The 15,014-nt window shown below is 42.5% G+C and overlaps 1 protein-coding gene across 14 annotated transcripts in view; it reads right to left on the reverse strand.

The window, feature by feature from the left end:
• Positions 1-15,014, reverse strand: part of plch2a (phospholipase C, eta 2a) — a 174,922-nt gene that overhangs the window by 54,953 nt on the left and 104,955 nt on the right. For all 14 annotated transcript variants that reach the window (XM_039800544.1, XM_039800543.1, XM_039800539.1 and 11 more), the window contains exons 3-4: positions 10,044-10,287; positions 8,104-8,233 (exon numbers count right to left, since the gene is read on the reverse strand). In XM_039800544.1, the coding sequence (XP_039656478.1) occupies positions 8,104-8,233; positions 10,044-10,287 (374 nt within the window). The remainder of the gene's footprint in view (positions 1-8,103; positions 8,234-10,043; positions 10,288-15,014) is intronic.

Below are 15,014 nucleotides of genomic sequence, written 5' to 3' on the forward strand. Positions count from 1 at the left end.
AGCTTAAAAACAGCTCTAGACAGAAGAAGTGTTCGCCACATCAAGAGGCAGAGAGTCATTTCCATTTGGAGATAAGTGGCAGTAACGATAATAATTACATAAATGTAATGTTTGGCGGTACTTTGTTGTTTATCATGGATATGTTTACAACTGTTGCAAGCCAGTCTGCTTTCCTTTTCTTCCGCTCTCTTCGTCTCTACAACTTCTTCCTTATTCACAGATTATTTTCTTTGTATGCCCCCAGTCATTTCGGAAAAAACTGCAATGTACAATGCAGTGTTTCCTCTATGTTGATTTAGTAATGGCGGCCCGCCATGGCAAAATTTCTGCCGCCATGGTATCAGAAATAGGGCAGACGCACAATGTAGTCGTGGTTGCCTTTTAAATTATCCTGCTGACATAATGCACCCCCGTTGGCTGGCGCTCACATTGCAATTTAACAACAAGTAGAACTATTCAGAGGTTATTGGGCCCGTCCAGTTTAACTCCACATACTGTTGTGTTGATGTAGCTTATTGTCAAAACGTTCGCTTTCTTCCGAGTCGACTATTAAACCAACAGCTCCACCAAAAACGTCACGGCAGCGGGTCCGTTCTAATTGGACAACGTTCAACTTGTCAGTTCTGTCGGCTCATCGTCCTGATATCAAACATCTGGAAACATTAAATTAAAAACGGTAAGTGAGTCAGTGTAACCCCGGATTTCAACTGGATGCGGAACGGCTGCGGAACGGCTGCGGAACGGCGGCGGAGTCATTAGGTTTCCATTAAAGTCAGTGTGTGTATTTCCACCGGTTGCAGAACGGCTGCGTTCCGATTGCGTCCCAGCTCTGGCGGTCCGCAGCCCTCCGGAGCAGATGCACAAAGCTTCTATTTTTGCCGGACGCCGGAGAGCTCCGCAGCAATTTAGCACACGGCAGACAGTGCGGGACAGGAAGTCGAGCACAGAAGCAAAATAAAACATCCGGTTAATTTTCAAAATAAAATACACCGTGCTCACGGCGGATCATATTTCCCTGCACTACACCTTGAAAACACAGCACAGATCTGTTTCCCCCTCTACTCGTCTGGATGGAAACAAACTGTTGTTGGTTTTGTGGTTCTATTCTACGTGAATTTGTGACTACAGCTGTCAGTCATGGCCGCAGCCGTGCCGCAACAAATCCGGACCTGGTGGGTATTGACGGACGGCGGAGCACGCAGCAGACACGCCGCGGAGCCGGTCCGCAGCCGTTATGCATCCAGTGGAAATCCGGAGTAATGTAATATAAATTGGAAATAGTCTATAGATGTAGGCATTTGGGTTTTGGTTTCCTTATGAAGAATTTCTTTTCTTGTAAAACTCATTTATGTAAAATACATACATTTCATTGTAAATTTAGTTTGTTGTTCGGACAGACCTGCCCCCACTGCTAAAAAAATCCTAAAGGAAACACTGCGATGAGTTGTCTGTGTGCATGCTCGTAGCGCACGTCCATCTACGGAGGCCTGCGCCACGAGTGTAACCGAGGCTCTAGCTAGCGGCACACAGACCGAACTGAAGACATTAGTACCCTCCACTAACCGGGCAAACGTGTTGGTGTCATTATTCTGAATACTCAAGTCAAACTTTGTCCGCTAACACATTCAGCCTCCCAACTGTCACCACCATGTTCTCTGCCTGACTCATATGGCACATACACAGGAAGCCAAATGACTCAGAAACACAAGACAAACACTTTGTGTCACCAGACTGGGCTGTTGGTTTTGCATACATGTCACTTAGTAGACACCGAGTTGTGACTGAGTGACAGGCACAGATGCATACTGTACAGACAGTATTACTCAGAGTTATTAGAGAGAGAGCAGGCAGCACTGTGCCGTGGCAAGGCTGCAGTGATACAGATTCATTTAGCTATTATCTTTTGCATACAGAAGAATCAGTGGTGACCAACACTGATAAACATATGAAAACACATCGCCAGTTAACCTGCATCTTTAGTCATTCGCTGAAGTGAAGGAATTCTTTTCAGAAGCACATCGTCGTATTCAGGACACATCTTAGCCCTAGGAGGATAACAAAGTAGTGGGAGCACAGCTGCAGAACGGAGTCTTTTTTTTTTATTGGACAGAAAATATCAATCTAGCCTTATTCACGCTTATTCATTATGCATGAACCCAGCCACTTAAGTTGTTAGCAGACGTGTGCCCTGTTTTACAGCTCGACAGCTAATATAGATTAATTCATCAGTTAGAAGTGCAGCTTCCTCTTGCTACAAAGCTTTTTCCTCCACATCTGGTCTCCACTGTGATAAATCATTGAGCAAAGAGAAGCCTACTTCTTCGCTGTCCAGCTATCACATCCAGCCATCACATCCAGCCAACTTCTTGTGACTCATGCTGTGATACTCTTCTGGTTGAATCATGAACTTTGCAATGAGCAATGACATTGTAACGTGGTTAAAACTATACTGCGCAAAAAAAGAAACATCCTCTCACTTTCATCTGCTTTTATTTTCAGCAAAGTTAACATGCATAAAACTTTGTATGAACACAACAAAATTCAACAACGAAGAACTAAACTGAACAACGTTTCACAGACATGTGACTAACAGAAATGGAAAAATGGGTCCCTGAACAAAGGATGGTCAAAATCAAAAGTTGCAGAACGTTCCAGGGAAGACCTCCTCCTCCCTCATGTGGTACCCTTCCTGCAGGCTCATCCTGACATGACCCTCCAGCGTGATAACGCCACCAGCCACACCGCTCGTTCTGTGCGCAATTTCCTGCAAGACAGGAAGATTAGTGTTCTGCCATGGCCAGCGAAGAGCCCGGATCTCAATACCATTGAGCACGTCTGGGACCTGTTGGATCGGAGGGTAAGGGCGAGAACCATGCCCCCCGAGAAATGTTCAGGAACTTGCAGGTGCCTTGGTGGAAGAGTGGGGTAAAGAACTGGCAAACCTGGTGCAGTCCATGAGGAGGCGATGCACTGCAGTACTTAATGCAGTTGATGGCCACACCAGATACTGACTGTGACTTTTGATTTTGACCATACTTTGTTCAGGGACCCATTTTTCCATTTCTGTTAGTCACATGTCTGTGAAACCTTGTTCAGTTTAGTTCTTCTGCACGTGAAAGTCGCCGGACAACACTATCTTCTGAACATAGCCATACTGGAGCTGATAGTCTTAATTAGCTTTGTAGCAACTAATTTAGCAATGGCTTGAATGTAACGGACGCTCATTATTATAAAAAAGTTAAGCACTAAAGCTTTAAAAAATTTAAGCTCATTTGACTGAATGAAATTATCTGGGGGCCAGTCATACACTGTTTAAAATGCAGAAAGGTTAAAGGTCAGTTAGTAACAGCTGACAGGTTCAGTATTTCCACTCTGCTTGTGTTTCTAAGTTTCCCCTGTGCTTAGTGCAACAATTGAGAGGTAAAGCCTCCGGATGCACACACAGGGAAATCATGTAAATGTACCCATTGAGGATAAAAACAAGTTTTGATAATTTGGACTAAATTACATCCAAGACAATAACAGCATGTCAAAGTGAGTGCAGGTAATTCCATCACGTTGCTCATTTCTCCCTGCAGGCTTAATATGTTCATCCTTGAGCAGCAGTTTTCTGCTGACAGTCTACTGACTGACTCATGTTGGATGCTTTTATTCAGTTTTGGTGAAACCGAACTGATGATCGTTCCAGTTGATGCAGATATTTCTCTCATTTCATTTCTTTGGACTGAATAACATTTCATAGCTGGTTGTGTTTCATAGACTGAGATATGGACTCTTGGTGCACACATTCTGTCAGTTGGATCTGTTGTTAATCTACGGGTATCTGTGAGGATGAATATATTCTCCACCTTACTGTCCAACAAATAGGATTATCAGTACTTGACTTGCACTAAATGTACAGGGCATTTACTGGGAACTATCATGTTGTTGCATTTAATTTCTGTTCTCAGATTTTGTCTTGTTTTGTTGTATTCTATACAATTCTTACATTGTTTTTGTTCTATTTTCTTTCTTCCTATCTCATTTGTTTGTGATTTGGCTGCTGTGACACTGGATCAATAAACTACTCTGTCTTTCTGTCTATCGGAGTTTGTGGTGCTGTTGAATTGCACTGCGTTGGGCTGATAATTTGTCTAACCTCATTGACATAAATGCCTTGAAGAGAAGTATTGGAAACATCTGTCAGTATGAGCAAACTCTACATTTCACAGGACTAATAAGTAAAGTATCCTCATTAATATGCAAAACATTTGTGGCAATGTGCTCTGAAATGTGTTCGGAATATATATGGTACTGGCACATGCTCATTAGTGAACGTCTTCAAACTGGGAAAGAGGTCCAGTCCACAGGTTTCTCCCTCTCTACTCTAAAATGGTTCAGCTAAACAAAACTGGCCAGAGATTGTCAACACACAAATCTACAGGGATGTCCACAGACGCATACAGGGCCAGATTGGTCCCTGGTGTGTTTGCCCTGAATTACACGAGAGGCCATCTGTGTCCCAGCAGCACCATATGGGTGACCGATAACAGGCCGCTGGACTTAGTGATGGGCAAGCTGCTCTGTTGGAGGACGGCTAAGACAACACGCTTAACACGGCAGCATGCTAATCCCTCCACTGTGGAAGAGTTGGTGGCTGAGCCGTGTGCTTGCCAACATCTGCAGCAGTAGCAATCAGTCAAGGTGTCTTTACTGCTCATTACCACCTGCAAAAGTGATGTATTGTTTTTACCTATGTGTGTGTGTGTGTGTGTGTGTGTGTGTGTGTGTGTGTGTGTGTGTGTGTGTGTGTGTGTGTGTGTGTGTGTGTGTGTGTGTGTGTGTGTGTGTCACCATGGCTAAATGTGGTCCTGGGAACACCTACTGTAGTGGGACTACCAAAGAGGCAGATTTAAGTACTTTGCCAGATGTTCATATATATATATATATATATATATATATATATATATATATATATATATATATATATATATATAGACAGTACAACTGTGCCAGATGCAGTCGAGAAAATGTACAGGTGCGAAGTTGCAATCAAAATGAAGACTGAGTGCGAAGATGGGTGTGGTCTGAGTAAGGGTGCCGAAAGTAGAGGGCCAGGAAGTAGGGAAGGAGCCATTGCCCCCCTACTTTACACCCCTGGCCTGATTTGGCATCGCAGCTGGTGCGATCCCATCGCAAGATGGTTTTCTAGTTCACAATCTGCCAGTTGAGGTAAGTACACACTGCAGTCTCAAGTGACCTGATAAGCTCTTTTACTGTCTTAGTGAGCTGGCCTGCACTGTGTACTGCCAATTAGCTGTACGCTTTGATGACATTTTTACCATTGATCAAGTTCTATTAATGTTAGAAGTTTTAATGTTAAGACAACTTTCACATGTGCGAAGCATAGTGAGTAGATTGTAATGAACATTTTAATAGACAAAAACTAAATCAACTTTTTCCCATGCTGCTTTAAAGATTCCACATGTACTCATAGATACAAAGTGACCAAGACTACGTCCCACATGTCAACTTAGCCTGTTGAATTTGCAAATAGGTATTTTTCTCTCCGTTTCAACCCTTTGTCCAGACAACCCAACGATAACATAAGCTGCCCAGTGAGGGTCGGGGGGCTGTGGGGCAGCAGTGAAGAAGACAACCTTTAGTAGCCTCAAACTTTATCTGTGATAGTTCCACTATAGACTCATTATTTAATCACCTTAAACTGAGACCCGAACCGAACCCGTACTGTGTCTTTAAGACTCGACCTTACTGAACCCAACAAGCACCGCCAAATTTCAGACACATACTCGAATGGACAGCCCACGCTAGATTTTTGCTTGATTTCATCCATTACTGACCTTTAGCGTGCCATGGCAATGCAACGCATCAGTTTGTCTTCCTACTCGGCATTATGCGTTTACTTGGAACAAATGAAACCCATGGATGCAGATGATTGACATGGACAGAGAGACGGTGACATGATTGTTGGTATCTGTTGGGTTTTGGGGTAGCAGAACTCAGTGTGGTTTCAAAACTTACAAACCAAAACCGCAGACTGAAGGACTCCGACTGTGATCTGTGGATATATGAATAAAACTGACTTGACCTATTTCATAGCTGACAAATGTCACGAGCTGCCATTCAACGTAGCATGACCTTTGTAGAAATGTTTCCGCAGACTCTTTCCCCAGAGTCTCATCTATAAGAAGTTACATCAATTTGTTTTCTGAGTGTAGAAAATATAGACAGAATCCCTGTCCGACGTCCACTAAAAACAATCATCACTTTGGGGTAGAAAACTGGCCGTTGATTTGGGGAGATATGTAAAATCAGGCAAACGTGTTTATTTCTGTTGTCATCGCTGTAACTGTAACGTTCAAACATGTATATTTTAACAAGGTGGTCCGACTTTTCCAGACATTTCTGCTGTGCTTATTTTATATACTGTGCGACTTTGCTTGTGTCTTCATAAACCAAATCTACCCAAAACTAGCAGTCCGACTAGCTGTGAAATGTCATTGTTTGGAAAACTCTGGCTGTGGCCCAATAGGTACGATCCCCAAACGTTCAAGAATCAATCGTGCATTTTAAATGTATTCATTTTGAAATAACTCGCCCCCGTTTGCTCAGCACCGTTAAATTGTATGTTAATGACACGGGGGTTTTCTACCTGAAAGTTACTGTCAACAAACACTGTGATTGGTTGTAAACTGTAATCAGGAGCTCAACAGCTTCGGATGTAACTTCTGTAGATTCTAAGGTGTTGATTTAAAGAATGTTCTGTAAATGTTTGGTTGCCTCTACTACAGACATACTTCAATTTCAGGAGCAAATATTAGAATCCAGTTTCATCAGCTGCAAGTAAACATCCGCTGTGCAGATTCATTGGGATTTTACACTGATGCGCCAGCATCCTGATTTAGTTGAAGGAACCATTCGTGACATTTGGTCAATATGATTGTGAGACTGTGTTTAGATTTGCTTCAGCAAAAAAAAAAAAGTTTAGCAAATTCTCTATTTTACTTAAAGGTCCCATGACATGGTGCTCTTTGGATGCTTTTATATAGGCCTTAGTGGACCCCTAATACTGTATCTGAAGTCTCTTTTATATAGGCCTTAGTGGACCCCTAATACTGTATCTGAAGCCTCTTTTATATAGGCCTTAGTGGTCCCCTAATACTGTATCTGAAGTCTCTTTTATATAGGCCTTAGTGGTCCCCTAATACTGTATCTGAAGTCTCTTTTATATAGACCTTAGTGGTCCCCTAATACTGTATCTGAAGTCTCTTTTATATAGACCTTAGTGGTCCCCTAATACTGTATCTGAAGTCTCTTTTATATAGGCCTTAGTGGTCCCCTAATACTGTATCTGAATTCTCTTTTATATAGACCTTAGTGGTCCCCTAATACTGTATCTGAAGTCTCTTTTATATAGACCTTAGTGGTCCCCTAATACTGTATCTGAAGTCTCTTTTATATAGGCCTTAGTGGTCCCCTAATACTGTATCTGAAGTCTCTTTTATATAGACCTTAGTGGTCCCCTAATACTGTATCTGAAGTCTCTTTTATATAGACCTTAGTGGTCCCCTAATACTGTATCTGAAGTCTCTTTCCCAAAATTCAGCCTTGGTGCAGAATTACAGCCACTAGAGCCAGTCCCACAATGAGCTTTCCTTAGGATGTGCCATTTCTGTGTCTGTAGCTATTGAGGAGGAGAGAGGGGGGCAAGGTGGAGGGTGGGGGTGTGGCCTTGACCAACTGCCACTTTGCTCGTTTGAAAGCCATGATGTCTCTCTCTCTCTCTCTCATGGGTGGGCCAAATTCTCTGGGTGGGCAAAGCCGAGAAAGGGGAGGTAACCTTGCTCCTTATGACCTCATAAGGAGAAGAGTCCAGATCGGCCCATCTGAGCTTTCATTTTCTCAAAGGCAGAGCAGGATACCCAGGGCTCGGTTTACACCTGTCGCCATTTCTAGCCACTGGGGGACCATAGGCAGGCTGGGGGAACGCATATTAATGTTAAAAAACCTCATAAAGTGACATTTTCATGCCATGAGACTTTTAAAAACAAAACTTTTTACATCGTTGACTACCCCCTCTAAGGCCCGGTGTTGGTTCCGTACCTTGAACATCTGTTTGACCTTCTGTCGGGGCAGGTTGACGTTGAGTTTGTGCAGGAGCTGGAGCACCTCGCTGATGCTCAAGCTGCCGTCGCCGTTCTTATCGGCCTCGGTGAAGGTCTGCTTCAGCCACGTGATGACACGGTGGGTTAAGGAAAGGCAGCATGAAGAATCGGGACATTTCCCCGTTAGTATTGTTGCTGCTTTTGGTGTAGAATATTTGTACTCTATGCTCTGTTGTTTTATCTGGTCTCATCCTGTTCTGCTTGGTGCTTTGTTTTGTTGCTAATCTTTTTGCTTCTGTGCTGTGTCTTGTTTTGGGATAAGTTCTGCTCTGCTTGTGTTGTCTTTCTTTCTGGTTTTAAATTGTATTTAAAAAAAAAAGCCTTTTGTAACATCGAGGACAGGGGACCAAAGATGAAATAATAGCTTTTTTGGCATTTTTAACCCATGTGGTATCATGCCTTTTATTAGTTTGCACTGTCCCCTTCTTTAAAAAAACTGAATCAAAGAGTCTATATCCAGGGATGAACAAGCTCAGCCGGTCATGCTTAAAATTTAAACTCAACCTCTCCATAGATTTCAGCCCTGTATAATGTTGATCATGATCACTCTAGATTATATAACAGACATTCTTCACAGGTAGTTGCACCCTCAAATCGAATTTGGCATCGAGAATCTGTTCCAACAAGGAATGGTTTCAAAAGTTACAGTTTTTTTTTTTTTTTAAATTGGAATTGTTTGGAAAATTTGGTTTTGAATCCGATCATCAATTCCATATTATACAACAACCCGATCCGACCGGACAATCTGATTGGTTAACTAGACATTTAGAACGTGCTCAAATCAGCGTGACAGCACACCCAGAGAGAGCCATTTGAGCACACCTGGCGCATCACTTAAAATATCACTCCGCCATTTCTATGTCAACATTCCGGAGTTGAATTAAAGCAACACTAGAGAACTTTTCCTTTTTTTTCAGAAGATTTCTTAGTTACAACAAGATTGAGCTAGCAAATCAGTTTTGTGTTTATGTGTGCACAAGTTTTGGGTTTCTGTAGCGGCCACCGTACTTGCAGGCGCTTGTTGTGTTGCAGCCACGGAGCACAGTAAGCGGCGCTCTACGTAAAGTGTGGCTCTATTTTACATTAAAGGAACCAGCGACTTATTGGGACTTTAGCTTATTTATCGTATCCCCCAGAGTTAGATAAGTCCATACATACCCTTCTCATCTCCGTATACATACTGGGAACTATTCTCAGAAGGCGAAGCACTGCTGCTTGGGCGGAGTGATTTGCCTGCAGCACCTGAGAAGCTCCGTGGTGAGGAGCAGAGAGTTCGCCTGGAAGTTCGCTCAGAGTTGGAGTAATATCACTCCGTAGCAGTGCTTAGCCTTCTGAGAATATAGTTCCCAGTAAGTATACGGTTAGAAGACGGCTGTGTCTCATGTGACCTTGTTATTTGTACACGCTGTGACTATACAAATCACAACACGTAAATAGGAAAATGTTGGCGTTATTTTGTCACTTATTGGGAGCAGTAGGCTAGATGGAGCCAGTTACCTCCAGGATCTGTGCTAAGCTAGGCTAGCAGTGGGGGCGTCAGACAGAGTTATGACACGCACAGAGATGAGAAGGGTATGTATGGACTTATCTAACTCTGGGGGATACAGGGAATAAGACAAAGTCCCAATAAGTCGGCGTGTTCCTTTAAAAAAAGCCCGGTAAAAATGTAAATCACCATTGAATCAAAAATAAATTTTTCCTCCTATCCTCTTAAATAAGCATGTGACCCGTTTCAACTCCACCCCTAAAAGAATTAGAATAGAGAATCGATAAGAACTGGAATCCAAAGGAAGAATTGGAATCAGAACTGTTCAAATCAAAATGCCCAACCCTACCATTGAATCACCAGCCCCCTCCTGCCGTATAAGTGAAGGATATTGGTCTCGGGTGCGCTGCCTCTTGGCCAGGCTGTCCTCATCGCTGATGCCGGCCATCAGATATTTGAGGCCTGTGATCCAGGTCCGTGCCTCCTCCCCAGTGCCGGATACCAGGTCCAGAGACTCCATGTGTTCTCCGTAGTAGAGGCTGAAGCAGCAGTTGGGGTCGAAGCAGCCCTCCGCGTAGCGCTGGAAGATCTCCGACTGCTTCCCCTCACACACCTCCCGGAGGGAGTCGATGGAGACTGTTGAGAGGAAAACAGGAAGTCAGCTAGTCAGTGGTGGAATGGAACAAAATACTTTTAGTACTGTACAATTTAGTGGTACTTTGACTTAATGTCATTATTTCAATGTTACGCTGTTTTTTTTTTTTTTTTACCTTTACTGCACTATATTTTAGAGGGAAATATTAAACTTTTTACTGCACTACATTTCATTTACTCTGCAAAAACAAAACATTTTGTTATAAAATATGATTCGCCATTCTAGATTCAATTACCAAACAGTATGCAGTATATAAAACCAGCTGCACCTAGACCAGCCACAACAGTAAAACACTGCTTAAAGGTGCTGTAGGTAGGATTGGGTAGATCCAAGACAAAAAATTTGAACACCAACAACTTCTCAGTCCCTCCCCCCTTTCTGCTAAAGCCCAAAACGGTCTCCTAAGCCCCTCCCCCCACAAGGGAGAATGAATGCATGTGCATGAGCAGTGATTGACACGCAGTTAGTTTTTTACTTTCAAAGTAAAAGCCGCCTGATCCACAGTAAAACCGCTCTGCGCTGGCTGTTCCAGTATTTTCCTACAGGAAGAGCTGCACTGCCTTCTAGCGCTGCGCTCAAAGTTCTAATTTATTTGAACTTTGACCTCGTTGCCGCTGACCTTTGACCGCAATGATGAGGAATACCTGCGCTGCGCTCTGCCTCTCTGCTCTGCGCCCTACCTCATCATGCGTAGGGGGCGTTAGTTATAATAGGAGTACTTCTAAATGGTGGTGTTGCTACCTTTGCTTTAGCAAAATGTCTCAATACTACTTCCACCAGTGGATTAAGTAGACCTCCAGGTGTCTAGCCTTGTGGACTTTCAAAAGCGGATAGAACATTAAACCTATTTAAAACCAAAAAAAAACAATGCTCAGTTTATTAAACAGCATATATTCTGCTTTAGTCTTTAGCATTTTACAGGTTTTGAGAATTTCCAGGCTCTGGGAAAAGTAGTGAATTGTTGTGAGCATTGGGACAGTTTAATGAAAATTCTTTCATCCTATTTCAGGCTTTATGATACGGAGGATTAAAAATAGTCACCTCAACGAGCAGTGCCCAGAGAGCTTTGTTTATTAAGATGCAACATTTATGAGATGGTAATAACATCTTACAGGAAGACAGCGCTTTGAGTCATTCATTAGTCCCCCCTGACAGCACACAATCTATAAAAAAGTACTTCTGTTTCTTGTTCAGCCTGCGTGCTGTTTTTGGAAATTTTACAGACTAGGTTCATTCCCCAAAAAAACTATCCATACCCAGAGGAGCTAACCACAACACAAATCTATCTCTGTCTCTCTAACATTATTGACATACACACTCGTTCGTAATGCAGTGATAAAGACACACATACACACACACATACACACGCACAGGCTGGACGGTAGAGAACTAGTGAATTGTGCCAGTTGTATATTGGATGTCAAAGATGCCATCAACATGACATTTGACATGCTGCTGCTGTGCTGTGTGTGCGCTCCCATGTGGCTGTCTCCACAAACCCTGCAGCTGCAGATACATGTACACACGCTTCTCCTGACTGCAGCATTTTTATACATAATGGAACAGCATACACCAGGTATCTGGTAGATAGGGATAACAACAACTACTACTACTACCGTCTAAATATTTGATGAGCTGCTGGCGGCGGCGCTTGAGGATAATAATGTCAGTTTGTCAGTCTTCGGAGACTTTGAGTACATTTGCACAAATCCGGAGGACATGGCCTCAGCGTTCTCAAGGGATGCTACAGCTTCTTCTTTTTTTCCTGCCATTGGTTTGCATTGAGTACTTAAAGTACATTTTGCTAATAGCACTTTTAAGTAAGCAACATTTTGAATGCAGGACTTGTACTTGTAACAGAGATTTTATTTTATAGGTATTACAAGGCTCTGTATACTTCCACCAGGTATCTTCAGGGTATCGACTGAAATAACCCAGTACAAAGTACAAACATTGAAAATTCGAGTCTACAAAACATGAATATTTGTATGGTTTTGTAATCTATCACTCAATCAAAACATTTTGGTCAAAATGTCCAGAACCAAAACTCGACTAAAATAAGAGGTGGACTTACATAGACTTCTGCTCTCAGTACTAAGACTTAATTTAAAAAATCTGAGTAAAGAGTTCTGAGTTTGAGTTGGTTTAATGTGCGTACCTATTGTAGAGTTTGTCTCATGATATTATGTATTTTAAAGGCCCTAGGGACGGGCATTGGAAATGAACTTGGGCTTTAAATGCTGGGGTGTGTGGCATTGGTTTAGGCTACATACTTGTCCCTATACAAATAAACAATACAATAAAATAGCCAACACAATCAACAGCTAACTTTCACTGTGAGTGTATTTTTGCATGGCTGGCTGGTATTATGTTGGCTGGTTCTATGGGTCAAATTAAAATTTCTGTTTGGGTTGTTGGTTACTTTTGTTACCTTGCACGGGAGCTGGATCCTCGCAATATAAAATATAAAATTGTTATTTTTATAATTGTTGTACCTGCCCAGAGACTACAGGTGGAAATTAGCAATTGTTGCTGGCCAAAGACATATTCTCTTGTATTACAAGTTTAATGTTTATTTGTGCATTGTCCCTGTTTCAAATAAATTAATTTCCAATTCCAAAAATCACGCGAGAATCGGAGGATCACATTTCACACTAATGCGTTTGTGTCTGAACTACCAGCTCACCGAACCAATCAGCGCCTGTTGAGGAGCTACTGGCAGCAACGGGGGTAGTAAAGGTGTGTGTGTGTGCGGGCCGAAACCGCTCGTTCAATACAATAGTGGGCATCACAGACAAATGGTCCATCCAATCACCTACTAGGTTTTTACTTCATTTTTAAAGTGCCTGCCCTTTCCCAGACAGTTTCCAGTGATCTGGCTTCTCAGATGGTTCTGTGTTAACATACCATGTGGCGCGTCCGCTATATTTTTTGGGCCAGAAAGGACAAATGTGATGCCAGACACAAAGGACTGCCGCTCAGTGTAGGAGCAGACCAGAAGCCTGCAGCTCTTCCTGTCTGTCAGTCTGTCCCAGTGGGCGCTCTGTGATAAGCCTCTAAAAGGTCGGAGAACATCAGACACAGTGCTAGGGAATATGCTGCCAGATAAGGCTACAGTGTATTCCTCTCCAGTGACAGAGCCCTGTCAAGGTATCAAATGACAAACTGGGAACATGCATTCGTATAGGAAATAGAAGGCCTGACTCTGTCAATCTTGACCAAATACCTACAAGTGGAGAGCTAAGATAAGAAAATGTGTCATTCCAACTGGAATTTCAGATTATCAGACATGTTTGGAGGGTGGATTAGGAGAAATAAGGTCATGCTCTGTGAGGACTGCCCCCGCTCTGGTATGTGAAAGTAGCTTACATTACCTTCACACAAAACTGATGGCGTTTCTCAAATGTCACGAGCCGAAGAAAAATTGGATTGTGGCATTTGTGTTCACGTTTTACACATCCAAGCGTAAAAAGGTTTAAGATTCAGGATAAATTCCGTGAATTAGTTTCCAATGTCTTTAAAGAAAGCCCCAAACCCCCTGTCATTTCCATTTAGTGGCAAGTGTGTGTAAGACACTGTTTGGGCAGATTAACGCTGATGAATAATTAAGTCGACTTAAGAAGCTTATTAAATCCAGGGCTACAGAGGAGGGAGAGCAACAGGAAACTGAGCAGGAAACTGAGCCCCCCACCTCCATGTCCCCATGAGACACCCAGCCATACTGGGAGCTGCTGCTACGAAGTCCCTTTGCCTTCTTTAATTCTAAAACACTGCAGGGAACTGTTTTTGTTTGCTCGTTGCAGATAGTATGCAGGGGAAATAAATGTCCAGTTGTAAATAACAAGAACACGTTCAGCCCTGAGGGAATGTTTAGGAGCAAGAATTAAATGAGCCAACTGCCTACCAGCTTCATGATACCACTTATGGTGGCAAAGGCTCCAAGTGATGCAAGATGTCTTTACCTTGTTTTATTTTTTGTGAATAAATGATGGAAATATTCCCCTGTGACATGCTGAAACTGTAGTACAAGTGCAGACGAGTCATCCAATCAGCAAACTGACACTGACATTAGTTACACAGCATAACATGTCTACTTTTTGCTAATAAAACCCCTGAGTGGTACAAACTGAGACAGGAGCTGTGTTCAAAACCGCTCCCTATCACGGAAATGTTGTAGTGGTGTTCAAATTCTCCGCCGGAAGTTTCATTTACAAATAGTCCGCTCTAAAATACCCACAATGCACAGCTAATTTGAGTGTACAGTACAGGCCAAAAGTTTGGACACACCTTCTCATTCAATGTGTTTCTTTATTTTCATTGACTATTTACATTGTAGATTGTCACTGAAGGCATCAAAACTATGAATGAACATATATGGAATTATGTACTTAGCAAAAAAGTGTGAAATAACTGAAAACATGTCTTATATTTTAGATTCCTCAAAGTAGCCACCCTTACATTTTACTCCGGTATACCACAATGCAACGCGGCCGAGGAGAAGAATATGAAGCAGAAGTCACTGGGAAAACTGAAAAGGAAAAAGGGAGCGGGCTTTCGTGTCTAAACAGTGGAAATGTAACATGCAACATATATACAACATTTTCCTATTCTACTGAGTGCTCGCTTTGTTTCAGGGACGTATTCGAAGTATTTTAGTTTCGGTTTGTTTACATGATGCTGGGCGCCCGCCTCCGTCACACAAACAACG

Source organism: Perca fluviatilis, chromosome 5 (assembly GCF_010015445.1).
Source record: "Perca fluviatilis chromosome 5, GENO_Pfluv_1.0, whole genome shotgun sequence".
Lineage (NCBI taxonomy): Eukaryota > Metazoa > Chordata > Actinopteri > Perciformes > Percidae > Perca > Perca fluviatilis.